Source organism: Lissotriton helveticus, chromosome 7 (assembly GCF_964261635.1).
Source record: "Lissotriton helveticus chromosome 7, aLisHel1.1, whole genome shotgun sequence".
NCBI classification, from domain to species: Eukaryota; Metazoa; Chordata; class Amphibia; order Caudata; family Salamandridae; genus Lissotriton; species Lissotriton helveticus.
The window spans coordinates 1,675,998,897-1,676,026,205 of record NC_136068.1 but is presented as its reverse complement, the minus strand read 5'-3'; the positions used below and the strand labels follow the sequence as shown (position 1 = coordinate 1,676,026,205).

The window sequence follows — 27,309 nt, the reverse complement described above, 5'->3', positions numbered from 1 at the left end:
TGGAAATGGGCCCACTTCCGTGTCCATCTGATCACGTTCGTAATCTTGGTTTTGTGATTGATAAAACCTTAACAATGCAAAACCAAGTTAACAAGGTCTCGGCCACATGTTTTGTCATTCTACGGTGGCTAAAGAAAATTTTGTGGATGCTATCTGAAGATTCTCAAAAATCCGTAGTTCATGCGCTTATAACTTCACGGCTAGACTACGGAAACATCCTTTTCTTAGGGGCTAAGAAAGATGTAATAGGGCGATTGCAATTGGTGCAAAATGCAGCGGCGAGATTGTTGTGCAGATTGCCTCGCTCCAGTCATATTTCAGGTCCCCTACGTAATCTTCACTGGCTCAAAATTGATAGCCGTATTAAGTTTAAGACACTTACTTACATGTTTAAAATCAAAATGGACCAGGCCCCTCCTTATCTGAAGTCCCTCGTTCATAGTCATGTCCCTTCTCGGAACCTGAGATCTGCCCACTTGGCCTATTTTGTAGTGCCTAAAATCAGATTAACCAGAATGGGAGGCAGATCTTTTGCCCTGCTTGGCCCTACTTTGTGGAACTCCTTGCCCTTACACATACGAACCGAAACAAACTTTGTGAAATTTCGTAGAGCTACTAAAACCTGGCTTTTTAATAAGTAACTCCCTTGTAGTTTAGAAGGAGATGTATTGCACCTGCCTGTTTAGCGCCGGGAAACCCTTTGTGGGTAGCTGTTCGCGCTTAATAAATTTAAATAATAAATAATAAATAATAAATAAATGAAAAAAAATCATTACACCTAAATTGCCCAATACAATCAGTGCAACACTAGGAAAAGTACTGGAGAGCAAAATATTTAAATTTACAATTCCAAATCCAGAGAGTGCAACAGTAGGTAAAGTGTTGGATAGTGGACTGGCAACAATTACTATTCCCACTGCAAAGAGTGCAACAGTAGGGAAAATATTGGATAGCCGAGGGGTAAAAATGAGTCTTCCCACCACACTGAATGCAACAGTACGATAAGTGTTGAATGACGAATTGGTAAAAAAAATGTATTCCAACTCCAGTAGGGAAAGTGTTGGTTAGCAGAGGGGTAAAAATACCTATTTCCACTCCAGTGAGTGCAACAGTAGGGAGGGTTTTGGATAGCATAAGGGTAAAAATTACAATTCCCACTCAAGCGAGTGCACTAGTAGGGAAGGTGTTGGATAGAGGAGGGGTCAAAATTACAATTTCCAATCCAGTGAGTGCAACAGTAGAAAAAGTGCTGAATTGGGGAGAGGTAAAAAATACCATTCCAACTCCAGTGAGTTCTATGCGAGAGAAAGTGTTGGATAACAGAAGGATAAAATGTACTATTCCCACTCCTGTGAGAGCAACAGTACGGAAAGTGTTGGATAGCAGTGGAAATCAAATTACTATTCCAAATCCAATGAGTGCAACAGTAGGAAAATGTTGGATAGCGGAGGGATAAAAATGAATATTCCCACTCCACTGAACTCAAGAGTAGGATACGTTTTGGATAGTGGAGGGGTAAAATATTTTATTCCAACTCCAGTGAGTAAAACAGTAGGGAAAGTGTTGGGTAGCGGACAGGTAACAAGAACTATTCCCACTCCAGAGAGTGCATCAGTAGGGAAGGTGTTAGATAGGGGAGAGGTAAAAATTTGTAATTCCACTCCACTGAATGCAACGGAGGGATAAGTGTTGGATAACAGAGGGGTAAAAAAATGTATTCCCACTCTAGAGAGTGCAACAGTAGGGAAAGTATGTGATCGCTGAGGGGTACAAATTACTATTCCCACTCCAGTGAGTGCAACAGTGGAGATACACTGCTGGATAGCAGAAGGGTAAACATTACTATTCCATCTCCAGGGAATACAACAGTAGGTAAAGTGTTGGATTGCGGAAGTTTAAAATTTACTATTCCCACTCCAGTGACAGCAACTGTAGGTAAAGTGTTGGATAGCAGAGGGGCAAACATTACTATTCCCACTCCAAAGAGGGCAAAAGTAGGTAAATTGTTGGATCTGGGAGGGAGAAAATGAAGTATTTCAACTGCAGTGAGAGCAACAGTAGTGAAAGTGTTGGATAGCGTAAGGGTAACAATTACTATTCACACTCCAAGGAGTTCAACAGTAGGAAAGATGTGGGATAGCTGAGGGGTAAAAATTTCTATTTCCACTCCACTGAATGCAACAGTAGGACAGTGTTCGATAGTGGAGGGGTAAACATTACTATTCCCACTCCAATGAGTGCAACAGTAGGGAAAGTGTTGGACAGCATAGAGGCAAAAAATACTATTCCTACTCCAGTGAGTGCAAAAGAAGAGAAAGTGTTGGATAGCTGAGGGGCAAACATTTGTAATCCAACTCAAAAGAGTGCAACAGTAGGGAAATTGATGGATAGCGGAGGGGGGGAATTTACTATTACAACTCCAGCGAGAGCAACATTAGGGAACGTATTGGATAGAGGAGGGGCAAACATTACTACTCCCACTCCAAGGAGTGCAACAGTAGGAAATATGTTGGATAGCTGAGGGGTAAAAATTATTATTTCCACTCCACTGAATGCAATAGTAGGATAAGTGTTGGATAACAGAGGGGTGCAACAGTAGGAACAGTGTTGGTTAGCGGAGGGGTACAAAGAACTATCCCCACTTCAGTGAGTGCAACAGTAGGGAAAGTCTTGGACAGTGGAGGGGTAAATGTTACTATTCCCACTGGAGTAAGAGCAACAGTAAGGAAATTATTGGATAGTGGAGTGGTCAAGATTACTATTCCCACTCCAGAGAGTACAACCACAGGGAAAGTGTTGGATAGCAGATAGGTAACAATTACTATTCCCTCTCCAGTGAGTGCAACAGTAGGGAAAGTGCAGGATAGTGGAGGGGTAAAATTACTATTCCCACTCTAGTGAGTGCAACAGTAGGGAAAGTGCTGGATAGTGCAGGGGTAAAAATTACTATTCACACTCCAGTAAGTGCAACAGTAGAGAAAGTGCTGGATAGTGCAGGGGTAAAAATTACTATTCCCACTCCAGTGAATGCAACAGTAGGAAAGGTGCTGCACAGTGAAAAGGTAAAAATGTATTTCCCTACTCCAATGAATGCAACACTAGGAAAAGTGTTGGATAGCAGAAAACAAAAAAATACTTTCACACTCCAAAGGGTGCTACATTAGGGAAAATGTTGGAATTAGTATTTCCACTCCACTGAAGAGGTAAAAAAAAGTATTCCCACTTCACTAAGTACAACAGAAGGGAAAGTGTTGGATAGGTGAGGGGTAAAATTTACTGTTCCCACTCCAAAGAATGCACAAGTAGGGAAATTGTTTGCTAGCGGAGGAGGAAGATTTACTATTCCAACTCCAGTAAGGGCAACAGTAGGGAAAGAGTTGGATAGCGGAGGGACAAAAATTACTATACCCACTCCAACGAGTGCAACAGTAGTATTTCCACATCACAGTAGGATAAATGTCGGATAATGGAGGGGTAACATTTTTTATTTACAGTCCAATGTGTGCAACAGTAGGGAAAGTGTTGGTTAGCGGAGTGGTAAAAATAACTATTCCCACTCCAGTGAGTGCAACAGTAGGATAAGTGTTGGATAATGGAGGGGTAAAAATAACTATTCTTCTCCAGTAAGAGCAATGGTATGGAAAGTGTTGGATAGCGAAGGGGTACAAAATACTACTCCCACAACATTGAGTGCAACAGAAGATAAATTATTAGATAGCGGAGGGGTAACAATTATTATTCCAACCCGAGTGAGCGCAACAGAAGGGAAAGTGTTGGATAGCAGAGGGGGGAAGTTTACTATTCCCACACCAGTGAGAGCACTAGGGAAAGTGCTGGACAGCAGAGGGACAAAAATTAGTAATCCCAATCCAAAGAGTGAAAGAGTAGGGAAATTATTGGATAGCTGAGGGGTAAATATTTGTATTTCCAATTCCTCTGAATGCAACAATAGGATAAGTGTTTGATAATGGAGGGGTAAACAATGTTTTCCCACTCCAGTGAGTGCAACAGTAGGAACAGTGTTGCTTAGCGGAGGGGTAAACATAACAATCCCCACTCCAGTTAGTGCACCAGTAGGGAAAGTCTTGGACAGAGGGGGGGTAAATATTACTATTCCCTCTCCAGTAAGGGCAACAGTAGGGAAAGTGTTGGATAGCGGAGAGGTACTTTTTGTATTCACACTCTAGGTAGTGCAACACTAGGGAAAGTGTTGGATAGTGGAGAGGTCAAACTTACTATTCCCACTCCAGAGAGTGCAACAGTAGGGATAGTGTTGGATAGCGTAGAGGTAAAAATTACTCTTCCCCCTCCAGAGAGTGCAACAGAAGGAAAAGTGCAGGATAGTGGAGGGGTATAAATGACTATTCCCACTCTAGTGAGTGCAACAGTAGGGAAAGTGATGGATAGTTTAGAGGCAAAAATTGCTATTCTCACTTCAATGAGTGCAACAGTAGGACAAGTGCTGGATGGTGAAAAGGTAAACATTTCTTTTCCTACTTCAGTAAATGCAACATTAGGGAAAGTGTTGGATAGAGGAAAACACAAAATTACTATTCACACTCCAAAGGGTGCAACATTAGGGATATGTTGTATAGCTGAGGGGTAAAAGTTTGTATTTCCACTCCACTAAATGCAACAGTAGGATAAGATTTGGATAACGGAGGGATACAAAAATATCTTTCGACTCCAGTGAGTACAACAGAGGGGAAATTATTCGATAGCTGAGGGGTAAAAATTACTGTTCCCACTCCAGTGATTGCAACAGAAGGGAAAGTGTTGGATAGCTGAAGGGTAAAAGTTACTGTACCCACTCCTGTGAGTGCAACAGTAGGATAATTGTTGGATACCGGAGAGGTAGAAATTACTATTCCCAGTCCAGTGAGTGCAACAGTAGTGAAAGTGCTGGATAGTGGAGGGGTAAACATTACTATTCCAACTCTAGTGAGTGCAACAGTAGGGAGCGTGTTGGGTAGAGGAGGGGGATGCTGACTCCAGTGAGAGCAACAGTAGGGAAAGTGTTGGATAGCGAAGGGGCAACAATTACTATTCCAACTCCAAAGAGTGCAACTGCAGGGAGAATGTTGGATAGCTGAGGAGTAAAACTATTATTTCCACTCTACTGAATGCAGCAGTAGGATTAGTCTTGGATAGCGTAGGGATAATAAATGTATTTCCATTCCATTGAGTGCAAATATAGGGAAAGTGGTGTAAAGCTGAGGGGTAAAAATTATTATTCCCACTCTTTTGAGTGCAACAGTAGGGAAAGCTTTGGAAATTGGAGGGGTAAACATTACTATTCCCACAGCAAAATGTGTAACAGTAGGGAAAATATTGTATAGCTGAGGAGTAACAGATAGTATTTCCAGTCCACTGAATGCAACAGTAGGATAAGTGTTGGATAACAAAGGGGCAACAAATATGTATGCCCACTCCAGTAAGTGCAACAGTAGGGAAAGTGTTGGTTAGTGGTGGGGTAAAAATACCTATTCCCACTCCAGTGAGTGCAACAGTAGGGAAGTGATGGATAGTGAAGGGGTAAACAGGTATTTTCCCTCTCCAGTGAATGCAATACTGGGTAAAGTTTTGGATAGCAACAGTAGGATACGTGTTGGGTAATGGAGGGGTAAAGAACATGTATTCCTACCTCAGTGAGTGCATCAGTAGAGAATGTGTTGGTTATTGGAGGGGTCAAAATAACTATTCTTACTCCAGGGAGTGCAAGAGTAGGGAAAGTGATGGATAGTTTAGGGGTAAAAATTGCTATTTCCACTCCATTAAGAGCAACGGTAGGGAAAGTGTTGGTTTGCTGAGTGGTAAAAAATACCATTCCCACTCCAGTGAGTGCAACAGTAGGGAAAGTGCTGTATAGCAAAGGGGTGAATAATTATTTTCCCACTCCTGTGAATGCAATTGTAGTTAAAGTGTTGGATAGCGGAGAAGAAAAATTACTTTTCACACTCCAAAGAGTGCAACAGTACGGAAAATACTACATAGCTGACGGATAAACATTAGTATTTTCACTCCACTGAATGCAACAGTAGGATATGTGTTGGATAACAGAGGGGTAAACAATGTATTTCCACTCCATTTTGTGCAACAGTAGTGAAAGTGTTGGTTAGTGGAGGGGTAAAAATACTTATTCCCACTCCAGTGAGTGCAACAGTAGGGACATTGTAGGAACAGTGTTAGGTAGCGGAGGGGTAAAAACAACTATTACCACTCCATTTAGTGCAACAGTTTGGAAAGTGCATTATAGCGAAGGGGTTAAAGTTTATTTTCACACTCCTGTGAATGCAATAGTAGAGAAAGTGTTGTTTAGCGGAGAAGAAAAATTACTATTCATACTCCAAAGAGTGCAATAGAAGGGAAAATATTGGATAGCTGATGGGCAAAAATGAGTATTTCCACTCCCCTGAATGCAACAGTTTGATAAGTGTTGGGTAATGGAGGGTTAAAGAACATGTCTTCCTACCCCAGAGAGTGTATCTGTAGGGAAAGTGTTGGTTAGAGGAGGGGTAAAAAAAATGTTGTCCCACTCCAGTGAGTGAAACAGTAGGGACAGAGTTGGATAGCTCTCGCGAGACATTGCAGTCTCGCGAGAGCATGGTTTCTCGCGAGAGGAGGTTGGGTTGCGCTCGGTTTGCTGTTCGAGAATGCTGTCAGAGCAGGTGGAGCTGAAAGATACAGTTTGAGATAAAAACCTGAGCTTTCATCCGAAGCCCCCATTTTAAGAAGGTTTGATGATTGAGCAAGTACAGTCCAGGATGTTCAATGCGCAACGATTCATTGAGGCTCAGACTGTTAACATGCTGTTCAGAATGATAATTTGAACGCAAACCCAAAACTCCTCATTGATTCTCACTTTTTTAATCAGTTACATGATGGAAGGAAATGAAACCAGCCCAAGCCAGCTATCGGAACTGAGCAATGTGCTTGACCTATCAAAGGTGTCCTGCGGTCGAGAGTGTGCTTCGGTGCCTCGCTGTTGGTCGCGCGCACCTTGAGCGCTGTTCTGCAAATTTTAAATCGCCCGTTTTGGCATTTTATTTTTATTTGGTTTCTAGTTATCCCTTGCTTTTATTGTCCCTGTCCTGCCCCTTACCTGCACCTTAATCGCCTGGAAGACCCACCGCTGTTTTGCGGGTCCGGTTCCCGGGGAGGTTGTGGGCGGGGAGCGCCATCTTGGACTGGGAAGGGAGCTGCGCACGCCATCTTGGAGCGTCCCTGCGCTCGTGGACGCTGAGAGCAGGATATTTAAGGTGAGCTCAGCGAGGGGGCAGCCTGGTAAAGGTGTCCTGCGTTCGAGAGTGTGCTTCGGCGCCTCGCTGTTGGTCGCGCGCGCCTAGAGCGCTGTTCTGCAAATTTTAAATCGCCCGTTTTGGCATTTTATTTTTATTTGGTTTCTGGTTATCCCTTGCTTTTATTGTCCCTGTCCTGCCCCTTACCTGCACCTTAATCGCCTGGAAGACCCACCGCTGTTTTGCGGGTCCGGTGCCCGGGGAGGTTGTGGGCGGGGAGCGCCATCTTGGACTGGAAAGGGAGCTGCGCACGCCATCTTGGAGCGTCCCTGCGCTCGTGGACGCTGAGAGCAGGATATTTAAGGTGAGCTCAGCGAGGGGGCAGCCTGGTAAAGGTGTCCTGCGTTCGAGAGTGTGCTTCGGCGCCTTGCTGTTGGTCGCGCGCGCCTAGAGCGCTGTTCTGCAAATTTTAAATCGCTCGTTTTGGCATTTTATTTTTTTTGGTTTCTAGTTATCCCTTGCTTTTATTGTCCCTGTCCTGCCCCTTACCTGCACCTTAATCGCCTGGAAGACCCACCGCTGTTTTGCGGGTCCGGTTCCCGGGGAGGTGGTGGGCGGGGAGCGCCATCTTGGACTGGGAAGGGAGCTGCGCACGCCATCTTGGAGCGTCCCTGCGCTCGTGGACTCTGAGAGCAGGATATTTAAGGTGAGCTCAGCGAGGGGGCAGCCTGGTAAAGGTGTCCTGCGGTTGAGAGTGTGCTTCGGCGCCTCGCTGTTGGTCGCGCCGCCTAGAGCGCTGTTCTGCAAATTTCAAATCGCCCGTTTTGGCATTTTATTTGTATTTGGTTTCTAGTTATCACTTGCTTTTATTGTCCCTGTCCTGCCCCTTACGTGCACCTTAATCGCCTGGAAGACCCACCGATTTTTGCGGGTCCGGTTACCGGGGAAGTGGTGGGCGGGGAGCGCCATCTTGGACTGGGAAGGGAGCTGCGCACGCCATCTTGGAGCGTCCCTGCGCTCGTGGACGCTGAGAGCAGGATATTTAAGGCGAGCTCAGCGAGGGGGCAGCCTGGTAAAGGTGTCCTGCGGTCGAGAGTGTGCTTCGGCGCCTCGCTGGTAGTCGCGCGCGCCTAGAGCGCTGTTCTGCACATTTTAAATCGCCCGTTTTGGCATTTTATTTTTATTTGGTTTCTAGTTATCCCTTGCTTTTATTGTCCCTGTCCTGCCCCTTACCTGCACCTTAATCGCCTGGAAGACCCACCGCTGTTTTGCGGGTCCGGTTCCCGGGGAGGTGGTGGGCGGGGAGCGCCATCTTGGACTGGGAAGGGAGCTGCGCACGACATCTTGGAGCGTCCCTGCGCTCGTGGACGCTGAGAGCAGGATATTTAAAGCTCGCCTCTTGGCGCGCAGCGGTGACGCGCAGCGGGCGCGCCTTCCCTGCCACTGAGTCTTGCCAGAGTCCTGCCCGTCTGCGCTCGTCAGCGTCTCGGAGACGGACGAGGTAGGGCGGTGGGCACTATTCTCCCTTTGTAGCAAACTTGGGGTTGTGTGTATGCCCTGTCTGCATGTTCTCTTATACGTTTTCAGAGCTTATGGCTCTGCTCGGACTGTCCTCTAATTGCCACCGTGTCTTTCCGGGCGGTCGCTCCCTTAGGAAGGGCTGTCCGATATGTGGCTGGCGGGTTTCTGTTCAGAAGGGATCTGCTATTGAGCCCCCTCTTACGCGCTATCAATGCTCTCTCCTTAACACTAGATCCCTTAGCAGACATTCCATTGATATCTGGAACTTGCTGTCTGACTCAAAGACATCTTGCCTGTTCCTAACGGAGACTTGGTTTGGAGAGTGCTCTGGCCCTGATCTGGCGACTGCCATTCCTCCAAATTATACTATCTTTAGGAAGGATAGAGTGGGAGGCAGAGGTGGGCGTGTGGCATTGATTGTGGATAAGTGTTTCCCTTGCTCTACCTTTGCCGTTGATAATATCACGGGTTGTGAAGCCTTAGGTTTTATCCTTGGGCTCTCTCCCTGTCAAACGTGCACTGGGATCCTTATCTACAGAGCCCCGGGGCCCCTTGGCTCTTTTTTTGACGATCTGCAGGCGGCGCTCTCGGTGCCCTGCCTCAGATCGGAGCATTGCATCCTGCTGGGAGATCTGAATTTTCATATGGACAATGCAGCAGATCCTGACACTATTAAATTGCAGGATATTGTCGCTCCTTTAGGGCTGGTTTCTTATATTACCAGCCCCACTCATATTAAAGGCCATACTATTGATCAGATTCTCTCGACCAGGATGATTGATGTGTCCTTGCCGCGTCCAGTTCTATGGTGAGACAATTTTTTAATCGATTTCTATATCCTTTCTTCTGCTATGACTGGTTCTAGAGTGCTGAAAGATGTGAAACGGTTGGGGCGACCATTTCATCAAGTTACTGGGGAAATGTTGTCCGATGCTCTCCGTCGTCATCCCTGTCGGCTTTCGGGTAATCTGGAGTAAAATCTAGATTCGGTCCAGAAGTTGCTGATAGCCAGATTCGATGAGCTAGCCCCAGGTAAGCCAGTCAAATCGGTGGCCAGACATGTCTCGGCCCCTTGGTTCACTCCTTCTCTTGGGAAAATGCGCCAAGATTGAAAGAAAGCAGAAAGAGTGTGGCGGCGTACGTATGATCAGGATGACAAATCTAAATATTGGGATGCAATCAGGCTTTATCACAAGCATATCTCTGACGGAAAAAAAGTTTATTTGGAGCGTAGAATTGATGAGGCGGAAAATATGAGTAAAGAACTCTTTAGGATAGTAAAGGAGTTCATCTCCCATTCCTCGAGCTCGCCCTCCCATTCTCATTCTGAAGTTTGGATTAGCCAGCTTGGGGATTTTTTCATAAATAAAATTAAGTCCATCCAGGATTCTTTCCCTGATGCTGGCCTCGTTTTAACTGTTAGTCAACTGACCACCCTCCCCTCGCCATCAGATGAGAAGAGCCCAGTTCTTTTGGTCTTCCCTCCCCTGCCCGCGTCTACCTCTCTCGACCGTCTGTCCCGGCTTCAATCTGGCTCGCCACTGGATCCTTGCCCAGCGAAATGTCGGGGAAAAATAGCGCCTGCAATTAACATCTTGCTTAATCCGCTGCTCAATCTCTCCCTAACTATGGGAGAGGTTCCTTTGGCTTGGAAACATGCTCTGATCCTGGCGCTGCTCAAAAAGCCTACCTTGGATCCCCTTGTTCACGCTAACTATAGGCCGATCTCCCTTCTCCCTGCTCTGGCAAAGGTGATTGAGAAACATGTACAGCTCTCCATTTCCAACTTTATTGAGAGCAATAACATCTTACATGATTCTCAATCGGGCTTCCGTGCTAATTTTAGCACGGAGACAGCTCTACTCGAGATCACCGATGCCATCAGAGAGACTCTTGATCTTGGGGGGAAGGCCATTCTGGTTATGCTGGACTTGTCGGCGGCGTTCGACACCGTCCCTCACGACGGTCTCCTTTCTAGACTCTGGGAGATCGGCTTCCGTGGGACGGTGTGGAACTGGTTTAAATCTTTTTTGACCGGCCGTCAACAAGTGGTCTGGGCACCTCCGTTCTCCGCTGAAATGCCGCCACTAGAGGTAGGGGTCCCTCAGGGGTCTATCCTGAGCCCCACCCTTTTCAATATCTATATGGTCCCTCTGGCGGCGGTAGCGGAGTCCTTCGGTGCCCGGATCATATCCTACGCTGATGACACCCAGCTCCTTTTTACGTTTAAGAATGGAGAGGCTTTTGATGGTGGTCTGATCAGGGAATGCCTGGGTGTGGTCTTTGACTGGTTTCGGCGGCACAGTCTGAAATGCAACTCCGATAAGTCGGAGTTGCTTTTTTTCGGATGTCCGCCAGATCCCAGCTGGAAGACCTGGTGGCCCCAGGACATGTTTCCGCCTGATGTGGCCTCTGCGAAAGCCAAAAACCTTGGTGTGCTGTGTGATGACGGCCTTTCTTTCAGACCCCAAATCATCGGACTGTCTGGGAAATGCTTTGGCATTTTGAAAATGCTACAGAAGTTTCTTCCGTTGCTGTCTCTGCAACACAAAAAAATCATTGTGCAGTCTCTAATTGGCTCGCGATTGGATTACGCGAACGCCCTCTATCTCGGGCTGCCTAAATATCTGTTGGCCCGTCTGCAAATTGTGCAGAATTCGGCGGCAAGAGCCATTTGTGGTCTTCCACGTAGGGCTAAAGCCTCGGAATTGCTAAAGAGACTGCATTGGTTGCCTATTTCCAAAAGAATCACCTTCAAGGTTTTGACCCTGGCTTTTAAGGCCCTTCATTCGATCGGCCCTAAGTATATTGGGAAGCGCTCGGCCTTTTATGTGCCGAGGAGGACTTTACGGTCGGCCTTGTTGGCCAAGGCCGTTGTTCCCCCTGTCAAACTTGCCCGGATCGGAGGGCGCTCCTTCCGATATCTGGCCCCGCGATGCTGGAATGAGCTACCTGTCTCCTTAAGGAAAGCAAATAGTATCCTTTCCTTTAGAAAGGAGTTGAAAACCTGGCTCTTTTCGGTATGATTTTCTTTCGGCCTCTGCGAGTAGCTGTGTTGTGTTCTCCCCCTCAGTTCTCTTTGCCAAAGCACCGGGACACCCCTAGGGGTAGCCATGCGCTATAAAAGAGACATAAACATAACATAACATAACATAGCAGAGGGCTAAAAATTACTATTAACAATCCAGTGGATACAACAGTAGGGAAAGTCTTGGACACTGGAGGAGTACAAATTAGTATTCCAACTCCAGTGATTGCAACAGTAGGGAAAGTGTTGGATAGTGGAGAGGTAACATTTACTATTCTCACTCCAGTGAGTGCAACAGTAGGGAAAATGTTGGATAGCGGACGCGGAAAAATTTGGATTCCCACTTAACTGTATTCAAGAGTAGGATAAGTGTTAGATAGCGGAGAGGTAAAACAATGTATTCCAACTCCACTGAGTGCAACTGTAGGCAAAGTGTTGTATTGCGGAGAGGTTCAACTAAATAGTCCCACTCAAAAAAGTGCAACAGTAGGGAAAATGTTGGGTAGCGGATAGGTAAAAATTACTTTTCCAACTCCAGTGAGTTCAACAGTAGAGAAAGTGCAGGATAGCGGATAGATAAAAATTACTATTCCCACTCCAATGAGTGCAACAGTAGGGATAGTGCTGGATAGCGGATGAGTAAAAATTACTATTTCAACTCGAGTGAGTGCAACAGTAGGGAAAGTGCTGGATAGCGGAGGGGTAGAAATTACTTTTCCCACTCCAGTGAATGCAACAGTAGGGAAAGTGTTGGAAAGCGGATTAAAAAATACTATTCACACTTCAAAGGGTGCAACAGTAGGGACAATATTGGATAACTGTTGAGTATAAATTTGTATTTCCACTCCACTAAATGAAGTAGTAGGGAAAGTGTTGAATAGCGGAGTTGTAAAAATTACTATTCCCACTCCATTGAGTGCAACATTTAAATGAAATATATTTACATAATTAACATAATTAATAATGAAATAAACACATTATTATTAAAAAAAAAAAACATTAATTGACTACAAACACTTAACCACTAAAATGTAATGAAACTATAATATACTAAAAGACAATTAAATCCTATTTTAAAATTAAAAACTATTACTATGAACAACTAATAATTAAATTATTAAAGTATATTTAATACCCACCCTTTACACCTTTAAAAGTAAAACAACACACACAAAAATAAACAATTACCCAAAATAAATATCCAATAAACATTAATTAACAACTATATAAAATTACTTAAACACAAGTTATTTCTCACCCTTTGCTCCTATAAATACCACAACACAAACCTAAAATTATTTACATAATTACCAAAATTACCAAAATTAATTAACAACCAATTATCAATTCATACATAAAAATAAATTACTTCCCACTCTTTGCACCTATACACACCTCAACACACACCTGAAGTTAATTACACATTTACCATAATGACCAATTAAATAATTAAAATCAATTAACAAACTATTATTCATGAATTACTTTACACATTTAACACTATTGCATCTCTTTTGAACAAATATTAATAAATAAAAATGATTCCATAAATGAAGTATTTCCCACCCTATTCCCCATGAAACCAAAATTTCTACGCACCAAAAAATGCAAAAATCAAATTAAAAAATCATAATACATTTAATATAATTAAATCACTTCCCACCCTATTCCTTTATAAACCCACAACCCGCTGCAGAAAAAAAATTAACTCCTAAAAATGTAACACATATATTAAAAATACAAACAAACCTTATACAAAAAAATATACATCACATACATATAAAATATATATACTAAAATACATTACAATGATAAACAACAATATTTTAACAACTATATTTTTGTAAACGATATTAAACACTTTCATATTTTTAAAACCAATATTACTTGCCTTAAGTTGATATTCTTGACCACGATATTCTTGCTGTCGATATTTCTGACCCACGATATTATTGACTGGATATTTGTGCAACTTGATATTTTGTACTCAATATACTGTCTCTGCACCTTCCACTCTAGTACTCCTTAAATCGTTAAGTGCACTTAGGGATCTATTTAATTAGGAGTTGTGCTGCCTTTGCATCACACAATACCGTACCTGAGCTATGCAACTCTTACATTTGATTTATCAAGCCATCAAGGTCACCTTGCGTGGCGTGATACATTAAGAGTAAAGCAACGCAATCTAAATTGCTGCATTGTGTACTCTGCCCAGAGAGGCATTCATAAGTGGAGCACAGGTGTTTCCACGCATCCAAACATGGATTTAGGTGCATTTCCATGTTTACCATCAGTGGTAATCCTGGGAATAGACCTGGAAATGTGTTGAAATGCTACACCTCCCCAGGTGAAGTGTAACGAGGAAAAATATGCTTATTTCTTTTCATTGATTCCTCTTTCTGTGTAAAAGAAAAATTGCTCAGAGGATTGTTTTGTGCAGGAAGGTATCCCTGCGGATACCTTCTTGCACAAACTCAATCCTGCTTACTACACAGGTACCCTTGCATTTTGGTTCAAAAGTGTCTGCATTGGTGCTAGGCAGCACATTGAGCAACAGCACTGGGAAATTGTAGGAATGTGCCATATATTCTTAAGTACGGTGCATTCTTGCCCTGTCCCTATCTTCCAGCACAGCAAGGTGACTTGCTGTGCTGCATGATCATTTCATAAATATACTCCTTCCTTCTTCAATAAAATAGGAGTAAGTCAGTAGGTAGTAACATTTCATAGCCTGTAATTTTTTTTACAGGGTCACAAAAATCTTGCTGAAGTATTCCCTATCCATCACTGAATTGCTGGGGTACGTAGAAACACTGTTCACGTTCCAAACCTTCTCAAGGAGGGATCCAAAAGCAGCAAATGCGTTTCTGGAAAAACTACAAGAAAGGTAAAAAACAATCAATGCTATATTTTAAGTTGTCTAGCAAGTCTTTTGAACATGCCTTTTGAAGATGTACTACTTGCTACCATTATAACAGGATATACATGTTTACATTTGATATGTATCATTCTGCAAGCTTGACTGGAATAAATGTATCTTACTACTATACGTGTGGAGAAGAAAAGTCGCATTTATTCCATGACTCAGAGTTCTCGGTTCACTATTCCATAAGGTTGGTTTTATTATTCTGAATTGATTTTTTTTATATTATTAGACTACTTCTCTGCATTATGATTCTGTAGTGATCCTCTTATGGACAGTTACTAATCCATTTCAATCTCTGGTCCTCATTATCAGCATCCATAGTTTGTGTTACCAGTTGATAGTTTAATTCCTTGCTAGAGTCAGATAAAAACACGCCATTTCGTTAGTTGCATTTCAATCATAGAGAACAGCCATTTTAGAAAATTGAGTCCCAGAGGAAAACTCACTGCATTTATCTTGTTATGTATCCACACTGTGTAGCAGGAGTTACATACCTTTTGCGTATCAGATATTGCAGGCCCACCCTACTATGTGAACACTCATAATACAGATTTAAACACTACCACGTTTACTTTATCGTACAATAAACATTTTTATACATGCAGTAAGTAGTCTTTATTGATAGCTCAATTAAAATCCTTTCCATATACATGGTCAAGCAATCAATGAAGGAAAAAAGCATATAAAATACAAAATTACATATTTAGGCAATCAAAGATAGAAGGGATAAGAACCTCATTCGCTCCTCAGTAGAGGATTATAATCCAAAGATTTGCAGGATGGTCTTGGGAGATACAGTACTTAGTCATTTGTGTGTTAATAAAGTGCCACCAACCGGTCCAGGTGGGAGAATAAGAGTGTGAGTGTAAGGAGCAGGATAAACAGAATATAGTGCTATACTCCTCTGGCTTCTTAAACCTAAATGGACTACAGTGACAATTGTACTTGAGCGCCACTCAGCAGGGAACTCCAGTGTTGTGGCACCAACCAGTCCAGGTGAGGCTACAAAGATGTAAGTATGAAAGCAGGACCGGGAGAATAAAGTACTGTGCTCTACCAGCTTCTTATTAGTGGCTAGAGTGCAATGGCAATTATACTGAAGAGACCCTCAGCTAGTAAATTGGGTGCGAGGAGCACGCCAAGTCAGGTGCTATGCTCTTCCAGTTCATTAAGGAGCCTCACAACCTTGCATGATATTTGCACTGGGTCCCTGCTAAGTAAGGCTATTACATCTGGGCAGCAAAACCTGATTTGCAAAGATTTTAAAGATGGACTTTGAAGAGTTTGCCTGTTGGTAGCATGGCTGGGCAGACACACAGTAAGTAAAGCATTGTTTAGTTAGTATATTTACAAAGACGGTACTGAGTGATAGTCCTAGACTGAATCCAAGGGGGTGAAAAGTCTTTTGACCGAAAGACACCAAGGTGAATGAACATTAAATCATGTTTCTTGGCCTCAGAGAAATGGGAAGACAGGGAGGGCTGGGGTCTCCAAGCCCCACACTATGACAGCCAATACGTGCCATTTGCTCACGAATAGCCTTGTCTGTGACTTGTGATATAAAGCTTGTCTGCTCTGTTTGTGATTCGTTTGAATGTGCTGTATTCCATGGAGTTATGCCCAGCTTTTAATTGCCGCACTGAGATTGAGTGCTGTAATGCAGGCAACACAGATTTATTTTCTCAGGCCTGCTTTTCTTTTAACAGCTAGCACTGATAATGAAAGCGAGCTCATCTCGATGCCCTTGTGGTCCAGCAAATCTTTACTAAGGCCCTGTCCCTGACTGGGCCCTGGTGATACAGACCAAACTTGAGCCTGATTTGGACTTGTGAGAAGTGCTGTGGAGCTGCGCACAGATGTTTAAAGAGGCTCGAATGTGGGGTAGTTACGTTTGCTACATCTTTCCCTTTGAGCAGTTCTGAGCCATAGAATTTCAAGGCATGAATTTTGCAGCCAAGAACTGAAGGAGGTGGTGTGCTTGTTTGTTTAATGTCTTTTGTTATAGGATTTTAAGTACCTTGGGTTTCCTAAAGTTATGGCCTATCCGTAGGCCAATTGGTGGTTTGCTGTGTAGGACTATATTGTCTGCTTTTTGCTGTCATCTAATTTGTTCTTTGCCTGGCCTGGGAGGATCGTTCACCACATTTTCAAGGTGACCATCAAGAATGCCTGTATCGATGTTGAATAGGTAGGGTGCAAAACCCACCCCTGTTTCTTGGGCAATGTTGGTGTTGATTTTTTGAGCGGTTCTGGAACTATGGACTTTTTTGTACCCAATTGTTGGAGTTGAAGTTGATGATTGTCTCTAGCTGTTTCACCGGCATCAACCACCAAGAATTTGTTTTCTACAGCTGAGCCCTATGAACTTTGTCAAAAGTTACCTTTATGTCGATTAAGAAGGCATAGAACATGCTGAATTTAGGGATTGCTTGATTGGCCAGTAGAGGAACCGCCACAGGTCATTTGGTGAGCTCATTCCTGCTCTTAAGCCTGTCAGAGGTTTTGGGGTTATGTCCTCTAGATCTATGGGCATGTTGAAAGCATATATCTTGGCTTCTACATTGAGTAAAGTGATGTATTTGTAGATAGTGGGGCTTGAGTGTCAATCTGATTTATTTATTAGCAAGGGTGTTAAATATTTTTGTGGGAACTGGAGCCAAGATATTACAAACGATATTGTAATAGAGAGGGCCGAAACCATCACAGCTGAGGGCCTTAGAAGGCTGCAGTCTTGCTACCGCTGTAATCACCTCCTCAAGTTTAATCAGCTTGTCTAAGATACCTGCCTGGGCCATCTAAAGTCATGTAACTTGGGTACTTTTTAGGTATGCAGGTATGGTGTCTGTGTCTTAATCCTGATGAGGATTATGACAAAATCTCCGGAAGACCGCCATGATTTGGCTGTCCCCTGTGATTTCCTCCCCCATACGTTTTTACAGAGGTTACACTGTCATGCTGAATTTGGGATCATAGGCAGCATTCCAGCAATCCATTGCAGTTATTGACCCTGGAGTAAACTGTATGCATGAGGCATAGCAGGGCATATTGTGCTCTATCAAGGTTTAATATGTTGAGCCTTTTTGATCTGATGCCATATTCTGGGGCCCTTATACATTTCTGCATAGTTTCGTCCTCCTTCAATGTTTATTCCAATTGTGCCGGTTTCTCCTTCCTCCTACGGTTGATCCAGGTGGACCTCACAACAAGCTCTACCTGGATGACCACTTTCTCTGCCTCTCATAGGGTGGCCTCAGGAACCTTCAGTGAGTTGTTGTCCTGAAGGTATGTGGGGATTACATGGCAAATTGTGTCTATGTTGTGTGTGACATGGATGAGTCTATCAACTAGCTACCAGGTGCTAGGGTCAGGTTGTGTTATGGTCAGCCATAAGGAGAGAATGAAGGGCGGGTGATCAGATAATGACATAGAGCCTTAACTAACATATGTGACCAGGGTCTGGATAGCTAGGCTGCCCAAAAAATAATGTGTGTGGTCAAATGTTTTGTCTGCTGCTTAGTCAAAGGCCATAGGTCTGCAAAGCCACATTCTTGCAGTCTATTCAGGCCCTTGGGGGGATGTCCTTGTCTGCTTGTACCATAGGCCTGAGCGGTCAAGTTCATAATTCATTATGAGGTTCAGGTAACCCACCACCATGATGGCCACATTTGGTACTGTAGGATAAGTGCATCCTCAATGAAGTGCTCCTGTTGAAAATTCTTAGCTTAAATAGATGCTAGTCCAAATTGGATGCAGTATGCTTGAAAGCAAAACTTATGTTCTGCACTTTCACTGTTGATCAGTATGCCTTCCCCCTACTTACAGCACAAAAAGATGATGGACAGAATGCTGAACATTGTCATACATTCACCAGAAGTCACAGATCTAGCTAAAATCAATGTATTTTTTTCTCACTATTCCACCCCAGTTCAGACCCAGCCATATGCAAATCAGTTTGAATCAGCTCCCCTTGAGAACAGTCCAACCAGAACTGCCAGGCCAGGTCTTACCTGGACCGGTAAACAAGCATCATTGGACCGTTTTTTACATATCAGCGCTCATCTGCAAGGCTAGCTTGAATCCAGTGGCATATCGAACAAGGGGCCCATATTTGGGCATACCCTTGCCACTTAGGGTGACTGTAGCAACACAAAAAGCCAAACACTTCCTGCCACCCTCAGAGGACAATAAATATTGGGGAAATCTGCAAGTATTCATCCTTGAATAATCTCTCAGCAAGGCTCGAGCTAGTTCAGCATCTCACCCACCCTGGTGCTAGTGGAAGTGAAATGAGGTCCTGCTAAGCCAAGCTTTACAATTTGCTATGTTGTGCCCCTGGCTGTCTTTGTGTATTTAGGTTGGGTCGTGCCCCATAACCTGTGAAAGTTTATGGAAAACTACTTGCCGCTCCTGGGCCATCTCCCCCTGGTTAGGCATGATCGCTTACATCTATTAGAGGGCCATAGCAGCACATGGTCGGGTAGTGGGTGCCTGGGTAGATCCAGATGAGAAGATTCGCTCCTCTTTCTGAAGCATACCCAAGATAAGACTGTCCTAAATGACAGTAAGGGTTGATGAAATCGACCCTCCCAGTGGGAAAGGATACTGAACAGATGCCACCAGCCATAGATGATCTTCTTGTTACATAGAAATTTAGTGACAGGTATGAACTCCCTGTGCTGCTGGAAGGTAAGCGTCCAAGGATCCTGAAAAAGTGAGATCCTGTGCCCACAAAACAGGAGGCGTTGTAAATCATTAGCTTTCCTGAGGATTTCCTCTTTCAGCTGGAAGGCATGCACTCAAACCTAGAAAATTGGTGAATAGGCACTGTTGCTCTCAGGGAACCAGGCCTAGTGCACCTTGTCAAGTTGCATCTGGCTCTTCACCTCATGCAAAGTATTTTCAGAAATAGGGCCCAAGTGTAGCCTGTGTCAATGCTCTCTGCCTCCTTGGCACCCCTCTCCGGCGTCTAGTGTTCCACGTCCACTCCCCTAGTGGTCTTGTTGTCTTCCAGCGAAGAAACTCTGGGCCTCATTCACAAAGGCAAGCTAACACTTTTGTGTAAGTTTAAGATTGTTTGTAATGGATGTACTATGGAGCCCATCTCCAGGGCCCAGTAGCAGAAGGTAGTACTTGCTGATAAAGCCTCATCCTACTCAAGAGTTAATGTCCCCAGTAAAATCTGACACTGTAAAGGACTCACCATGATGCATTGCAGGCAGCGATGAGGGAGACCACAGGAAGCGATCATTCTGGGCTTGATACCCTGCTGTGATGCACAAGCCTCAGGAACTGGCAGTCTGAGGGCACCGCTGAAGTCTCCAAGTTTGTGGTCTGCTATGAAGTGGTTATAGGAGAGGTAGAGCCTTTCAGAGGGCCACAGCTATAATGTTGTTTCAGCACCATGGCCAGGTCTGGCTATCAGGCAGAAATGTTTGAACAGCCTGACCCCTACATGCCTGAGCCCACCTCCATGGCAGTAACGGGAAAATGTTCTCCTCCCTGAGGTGCTTAGCAAAGCCCTTGCCTACTAGGTATATTGCTGCACATTCCGTCAAGCTGAGTAATCACACCAGGCATCATACCCAGTTGCCATCTTGACCTAACACATGATTTTAAAAAACACTACCCACCCAATCCACAAATTACTCTCTGTGGTCTTTTCAGATTTTAATAGCTCAGGTCAGTGTCAGAAACATCTTCCAAAATATATAAAGAGCCTTATTTCGATGTTGGTTTGAAAGCCTCTGGAAGCTTTCTGACTAAGGACGGCGTTTCTGCCTTCAGGAGTATGATGTCGTTCTGACAGCCTTCTATGTTGACCTTTCTGACATGGAAAGGCTGTCAGAAAGTGACTTTTGGGGACCCTAGCTGGGCCTCCTTCTGCCCTGGCTCTCCGGTTGATGCCCTTTCATCCCAGCCCCATCACGTGGCATGCCACACGGACCAGTTATGTACAAAAACTTCCATTTTACAATGGAAGCTTATTCTGCAAGCGGTTTTGGACCTCCGCACAAGTTCCTATTTTAGAATGAAAGTTTGCGACCGCACCATGTGCAATTACATCCTAATTGCGGTGTTGGGACGTCCGACTGGAGGTTGTCAGTTCCACATCTGCAGTGACCTCTGACTGACATTGTAATAAGGCCTTAAATGTAAATTTCTTTGTTGAGAATGTCTATTCCACTATTCTAATTTGTTTTCTCCATGATACCCTGTGTTTTTAAGGCTTTATATTTCTTAAACATTGATGCCAAAATTGGTCATATTATTTGGTAGGGACCAAAATCAAGGACAAGAACCAACAAACTTCAGAACAGATTTGAAGAAGGTGTAATAACAAAGCCATCTAAAGGAGGTTATTATGAAGCAGACACTGTAGTTAAATATAAGACTCTGAGTGGAAAGATGTAATTTTCTAAATAAGTTAAAAAGTATACCAGCAGTGCATGCAGAAATTAGATTGAAGGAATGCACAAACTTTGGTCTTCCATTACAGAAAGGCATCATTAAAGGATGTGAGTATTCTAATGTGGGCTGAGTCTTGTGGGAAATCTAGATGAACAGGCTAGCGTAGGACTATGATAGATTTTGCTTATGATATTTTCAACTATTGTTTTCCTGAAAACTAGCTACATGAAAATGAGTTGCTTCTGGGAAGTTCCTCTTAGTTACTTTGAATGCTTGCAGGATCTCTGGGACCGAACCTATGGGTATATTTACCAATATGTCATGCAGAACAGCAAGAAAATGTGTGTTATGTGAAAAGGAGACAGCAGAAATTAGTCATAATTGCTAAGCTTCTATGTAGGCACCTATGTGCTATGTTGCAAGGGGTTCTTGTGTTACAAGCAGGATTGTATTGTGCAGGAAGGAACACATTCCTACACTAGAACAATCCTCTGAGGCATTTTCCTCTTTATGTATGTGTTACAGAATGCAGCAGGCAGGGAAATTGGAAGTTGCAAGGAGAAATCAAGAGATTGTTCCTCGTTACAACTTTTTCAGGGAGGCACAGCAGTTTAGTGCAATCGCAGGTTTACTGACTTAAGTCATTCGGGGCTGTCTCAAAAACCATCGGTGGATGCGTGGAAGAGCCCAAACTCCACCAGTGGAATGTCGCATCTTGCAAGATAATGGAAAGCAACAATATGCACTGCCTTGTGTAACTTTGGATTCAGTAAACCATGCAGAGCTATGTAGGTTGATTTTGCTTGGCTTAGGAAATGCCATTTAAGGACTTGTGTTGCCTTGAATAGATTTGTGTCATGCAAGTGTAACTCAAGCCGTTGGTAAACATGTCCTTGGGGCCAAGGACATACTCCAGCAGAGACCACCAACAGTGTTTGGACAAAATGTTGAATAAAAAATATTATGTAACATAACATCATGACAAATAAATGTAATTTTATCTTTACTATCGCTGTCAAAAATATTGATTTTAGGTGTTATATTTAATATCGATGTGTACAATAATGATGAAGCTGAGATCGTTGTTTGTAATATCATTTTTTAGTGGTAAGTAGTATGTATTTTTTTAATAATTGAGGGAAGTAAAAGAAATTATTTTAGAATTTAAAATATTTTAAATTGTATTTTTTAACGTTTTGAACATTTTGCACGTTATAATAAATTATGATTTTTCTTTTGTTATGTAAATAAATGTATTTTCAAAAAATATTGTCCTGAGATATTCTATGATAAACTATTAATATTAGTGTTGTGAAAATAATTCTTTAAAATAGTTTTTTAAATTTAAAAAGCTATAATATTGCTGACTGTTGTAAAAATGGCAAACAGTTTTGAAAAATGTAAATATAGTAAACTAAACAAAATAGGTGGGAACAAATGATGTAAATATTGTATATTATCATATACGAAATAAGAAAAATATTTAAAATAATAATAATACATTGCTATTGTTATATATTTTTGTTCTAGTAAACAATATTCATAATTATGTTTATAATTGTAATTAACTTTTATCATGTATCCAAATAATATACTGTGTTTAATATGTTTGTATATAAATAGTTCATTCAATTATATAGGATGTATGATTACAAAGCTGTTTTCATAATAAACATTTACAAATATGAGGTTTCATTTAATTTAGAATATATAAGTTTTTTAAGATGTCTATATGTCTGTTGTTAATAATTTATTATAATACATGTTAAATGTATAAGCTATATTTTGTCTTTCTTATGTAGTAGTGGGGGTATTGTAATTTTAGTCTATTTAGAGCCTTATTACGATTTTGGTAGGCCAACAACTTGAATGCTGTGTCCGTGTCCACCAGTACACAACAGCCCTGGAGGTCTTCAGATCTCTTTATTACATGTTTACCACAGTGCTGGCACTGTGGCTGCGGAGATTTTGCAGCGGTTGTCCATAGGTATTGATGCCTGTGTGAGCATTTTGACTGCATATGTGTTGAATGCACACATATCCATGGTACATGTAGAAAAATACCACCTATCCATTGCTACAGTCCAGCTCATATGTGGGCAGTCCAGGCAATGGGTAAATGGTACAAAAAGGACTCTCCTTTACATTGCCGAAAACAAGATCATATGCTGTGTGGGGGAAATGTTTTATTATAGTTTGGATCATAGCTTGCTCAAAGTCAATAATGATTTTTGGGGGATAGTAGTTGTTTATCTGTTGCTAAATGTGGTTTAGTAGTTCCATGAAGGTTTTGCCTTTTTGTTGTTTGAGAAAAATGCATGAACAAAAGAAATATATATATTTTTGAATCACCAGGTATAGTTCAGTGGAGAGGTGTGGCGCCGCGGCCAGGGCGACTGACGCTGGAATCTGGGGATCAGGGTTCGATCCCCGGCTCCGGCGGCAGGTTAGCTCAGCACCATGTGACTCTGGGCAATAGCTCGCTTAATCTTCCCAACGGCCCCCAGCGCCTAGAGACCCTAACGGGTGATTGTGCGCTATACAAATGTGGATTATTATTATTATTCATGGAAAGGTTTGGGACACATTTTAAATATGCCATCAGATATCCATGTTTAACATTGCTCCGGTTTGAATTAATATCAAATATAATTATATGTTTGTAATGGCTTTTATTATCCAATATTAGGAATTCTTCCTCTCTTTGAGTTACTGTAGGCAGTGGTGAGATGTTTATATCTCTGAATGTTTTGAAAGCAAGTGGGGTTTCACTGGTGGCCCCTTTATTTCAAGTTGTAAGACATTTTAAGGTGGGTATTGATGGTAAAAAACCCTGTCTTGTACTTGAGGTATTATATCCTCAAGTATTTGGGCGGTAGGTTATTAGGAATTAGTGCATGTTTCTCTTATATTTTCTAATACTTCTTTTACTTCTATTTCTGTTAAACATGTAGGTTGGTGGTGCTCTTTTACATTATTTACTACAATTTCTTTGGTAGTTGCCCTCCCAAACACACTCATAGTATTTGGTACATTTCAAATTAATGTGTTGAGAAGAAACATTTTCTAGAGTCTATGTGTATCCCATGTAACACAGTAAAATGTTTCCCTTCTGTGTTGTTTTATATTTTGCACCTTATGTCATTATGTACTTAATTACTAGTAACATGAATATAGAAAAATAGTCAATAAAATATGTTTCTTTATTACTATACAGTTAAATGGACTTTTCAACAAATAAAACATACTTCTATCTTGTTTAGCAAAGATTTGTCTTTTTGAAACCGATGTTTTTTTCTGTTGTTGGAATATTTGCACTTACATTTTTGTTGTTTTAGGATGTTTAGGTTATTTGGAGTTTCAAACTGTTGCTGGTTCAGTACGTTTAAAGCAGTATACTTAATGGAAATTTGATAGTAATCTGTAGAAAAGTAAAAATGTTAAAAACTGTGTTAGTAATAGTTTATTAAGAATTACTTTTAAATTTTAAATGTATTTAACTTCTTATCCTAATAATGATTGTTACGTAGTTGGAGAAGTGAATGTATGTCTGTATATGCTGAAGACTTCTGTTATACAGGGAAAGCCAGGATGAGTTTCCTCCTCTAGTTTTGTCGTTTTTGAGCAATTTTTGTGCTAAATTAATTTGGCTTTTATATTGTTTGTGTTAGACCTGCAATCCTTGTTGTCATTTCCGCAGTATTGTTGCCTCTACCTCCTGCATTTTTGGACTGTGTGAATGATTTCTTTGTTGCTCGTTTATGTACCTTGGGAACTTTGCTACTGCTGCTCAGTACAGATGTGCAAGTACTCCTGCTATAACTTGTGACTATGATGTGGTATTTGTGCTTGGCATATTTGATGTACTGGTACGTCCCTTGTGAAGTGCACTGTGTATGCCCAGGGCCTGTAAATCAAATTCTACTAGAGGGCCTGCGGTACTTGCTGTGCCACCCACACGAGTAGCCTTATACATTTGTCTCAAGCCTGCTACTGGAATGTCTGTGAGTGTAGCCATAAACTGCCAATTTGCCCTGGCAAATGCACCCACTTGCCAGAGTCTAACTTTCCCTTTTCATACATGTAAGTCACCCCTAACGTAGGCCCACGGTACCCCCATGGGTAGTGTGCAGTGTATGTGTAAGTGGAACATGGGTGTGAGTTACATGTCCTGATAGTGAAATGCTGCCCATTTTGTAACATTCCATTGGGAATAGCTAGAGATTTGGAGTTTAGAGTCTCTGAACTCAGAATCATCTTTCAGTAAAGATATTTTTAAATTGTATGTTTTAAAGTGCCCCTTTTAGAAAGTGGGCTTTTTCCTGTATAACCATCCTGTATGCCAATGTATTCACAATCTGGTTTTGTAGTGACTGGAGCTGGGGTGTGCGTTCACTGTAGACAGATAGAAAGGAGGTTGAGATGTGTCTTTCCTTTCCTGGGTGACTCATAGCTAGGCTGATTTGATCTTTCGGCATGTAGGTTGTTGGGAGGAGTTTTCATTAGCACTTGAATGGACTGCACTGGACAATGCAGTCTCCATCTCCTGTAGTGAAGCTGGACCAGGGAGGATAGAAATAGTTTTTACTGAGGTCAGAGACTCTTGAAAAGTAGACTAAAAAGAGAAAAGGGGCTATACATTCTTAGATTACTTCTGGAATCAAGAGGCACCTCTGCCGGGAAGAGAGTGGAAGACCTGTCAGGAGGAGCCTGCCCTTTTGTTGTGTATGGCTTTGCTGGGTTGACCTTTGCCAAAGAGAGGACAGAGCCTGGAACTTTACTGCGAACCTGCATGTGAAGACTCTTCAAGGGCTTGTCTCCTGTGCTGAGATCTTATGGACACAAATCCTTTATGACCAGCTTTGTGAACTCCAGTGCTGCTCTGCCAGGAGGTGCCTGTTCAACTTCTGGGCCTCTGAAGGTCTGTGTTTCCAAAGAATGAACATAGCACCTGTCAGTGGCTAAAAAATCCACTTCACAACGAGTTCAATGCTCTGACTTTGATGCAGGCACTGGTGTGCAGCTGAAAGAATTGACGTATCGTGGGCCTGCGGCTGAAGAAACGCTTTCAGCAGCTGTTCCGCTGCCGCCTCCACCGCCAGCATATCCAGATTTCCACACATCACACCTGTGTGGCAAGTTGCAGAATTCACGGAGGGCCTTGTGGGCAGCAAGAGATGTTTAGGAGGATGAGATTGAGAATGTGGATCTGGATAAAGAGCGCCTGCGATCAGAGTTTGGAGTGTGAGCTCTGCCAGTGGGGGGAAGGGACTGTCCCCAGAGGAGCTGGAGTACAGATGATAGGCGAGAGAACATGAGAGAGAGCTTGAGAACCTCAAGTTAGAAAACAGAAGGTTTGAAATAGAACAAAAGCAAAACAAGAAGTCTCCTGCTCTGGAAGAAAAGCTGTTTCTTGCTCATGAGTTATGTTTGAAGGAGCTGGACATCAAGGCCAAGCAGGTAGAGTCCAGTTCAAAAGGTGGCAGCATACAGTCTGTGTGGAAGGTACACATTCCAATGGATCTGTTAAAGGATTTTATGTGCTTGGTTTGCAGCTTCTGAGGCAGCTCCCAGCATAAATGAGGCCCCAGAGAAGCAATGGGGAGGAGCCTTGAAAAACGTTCAGATAAATGGAAGGGACACCAGGTACTCTCACTTACAAGAACTTGAATGAGGCTTTATGCCTCAGGTATGGGCTCACCCCTGAGAAGTATAGGAAAAATATTGAGTCTAACACTTGGGTTGAATGTGTGAATATTTTTTGCAGGTCACTGTATGGTTGGATAAAGGGTAGCAAGGTAACTAACTATCAGGGGTTGTATGATTTAATTGCATTGGAACACTTGTATAGCCTTTATTTGAGTTGAGCCATGTAAACATTTCTCAGATATACAAGTGGGAACGTGGAGGATCTGCAAATCCTCCTGGTATGTGCCCGTAATTTAATTGGCTACCAACACTTCAAACCAGGAAGTGTTGGCAGCCATCTTGAAATTGTGTTGAACCAAGTCACAAGAAAAATGGTAAAAGAAGTAAAATTAACATGAAAAGGGGGAGGGTAGAAACAACCTAGACCTACTCAGTGTTACCACCTTTTTGCTGTGTTCCTGCAGGGAGTAAGGAATTGTGCCTCCTTTCTCCCAACTGCAGAGTACTTCCCCTTTAATCCCCAGGTGCACCGAGGGAGG

At 42.6% G+C, this 27,309-nt stretch overlaps 1 protein-coding gene across 1 annotated transcript in view; it reads left to right on the top strand.

Annotated features, from left to right (window-relative positions):
* Positions 1-14,678, top strand: part of LOC144767613 (putative methyltransferase DDB_G0268948) — a 293,468-nt gene extending 278,790 nt beyond the window's left edge. Inside the window, exon 6 of the mRNA XM_078651016.1 lies at positions 14,537-14,678. Within this exon, the coding sequence (XP_078507142.1) occupies positions 14,537-14,678 (142 nt within the window). The remainder of the gene's footprint in view (positions 1-14,536) is intronic.
* The last annotated feature ends 12,631 nt before the right edge of the window (positions 14,679-27,309 follow it).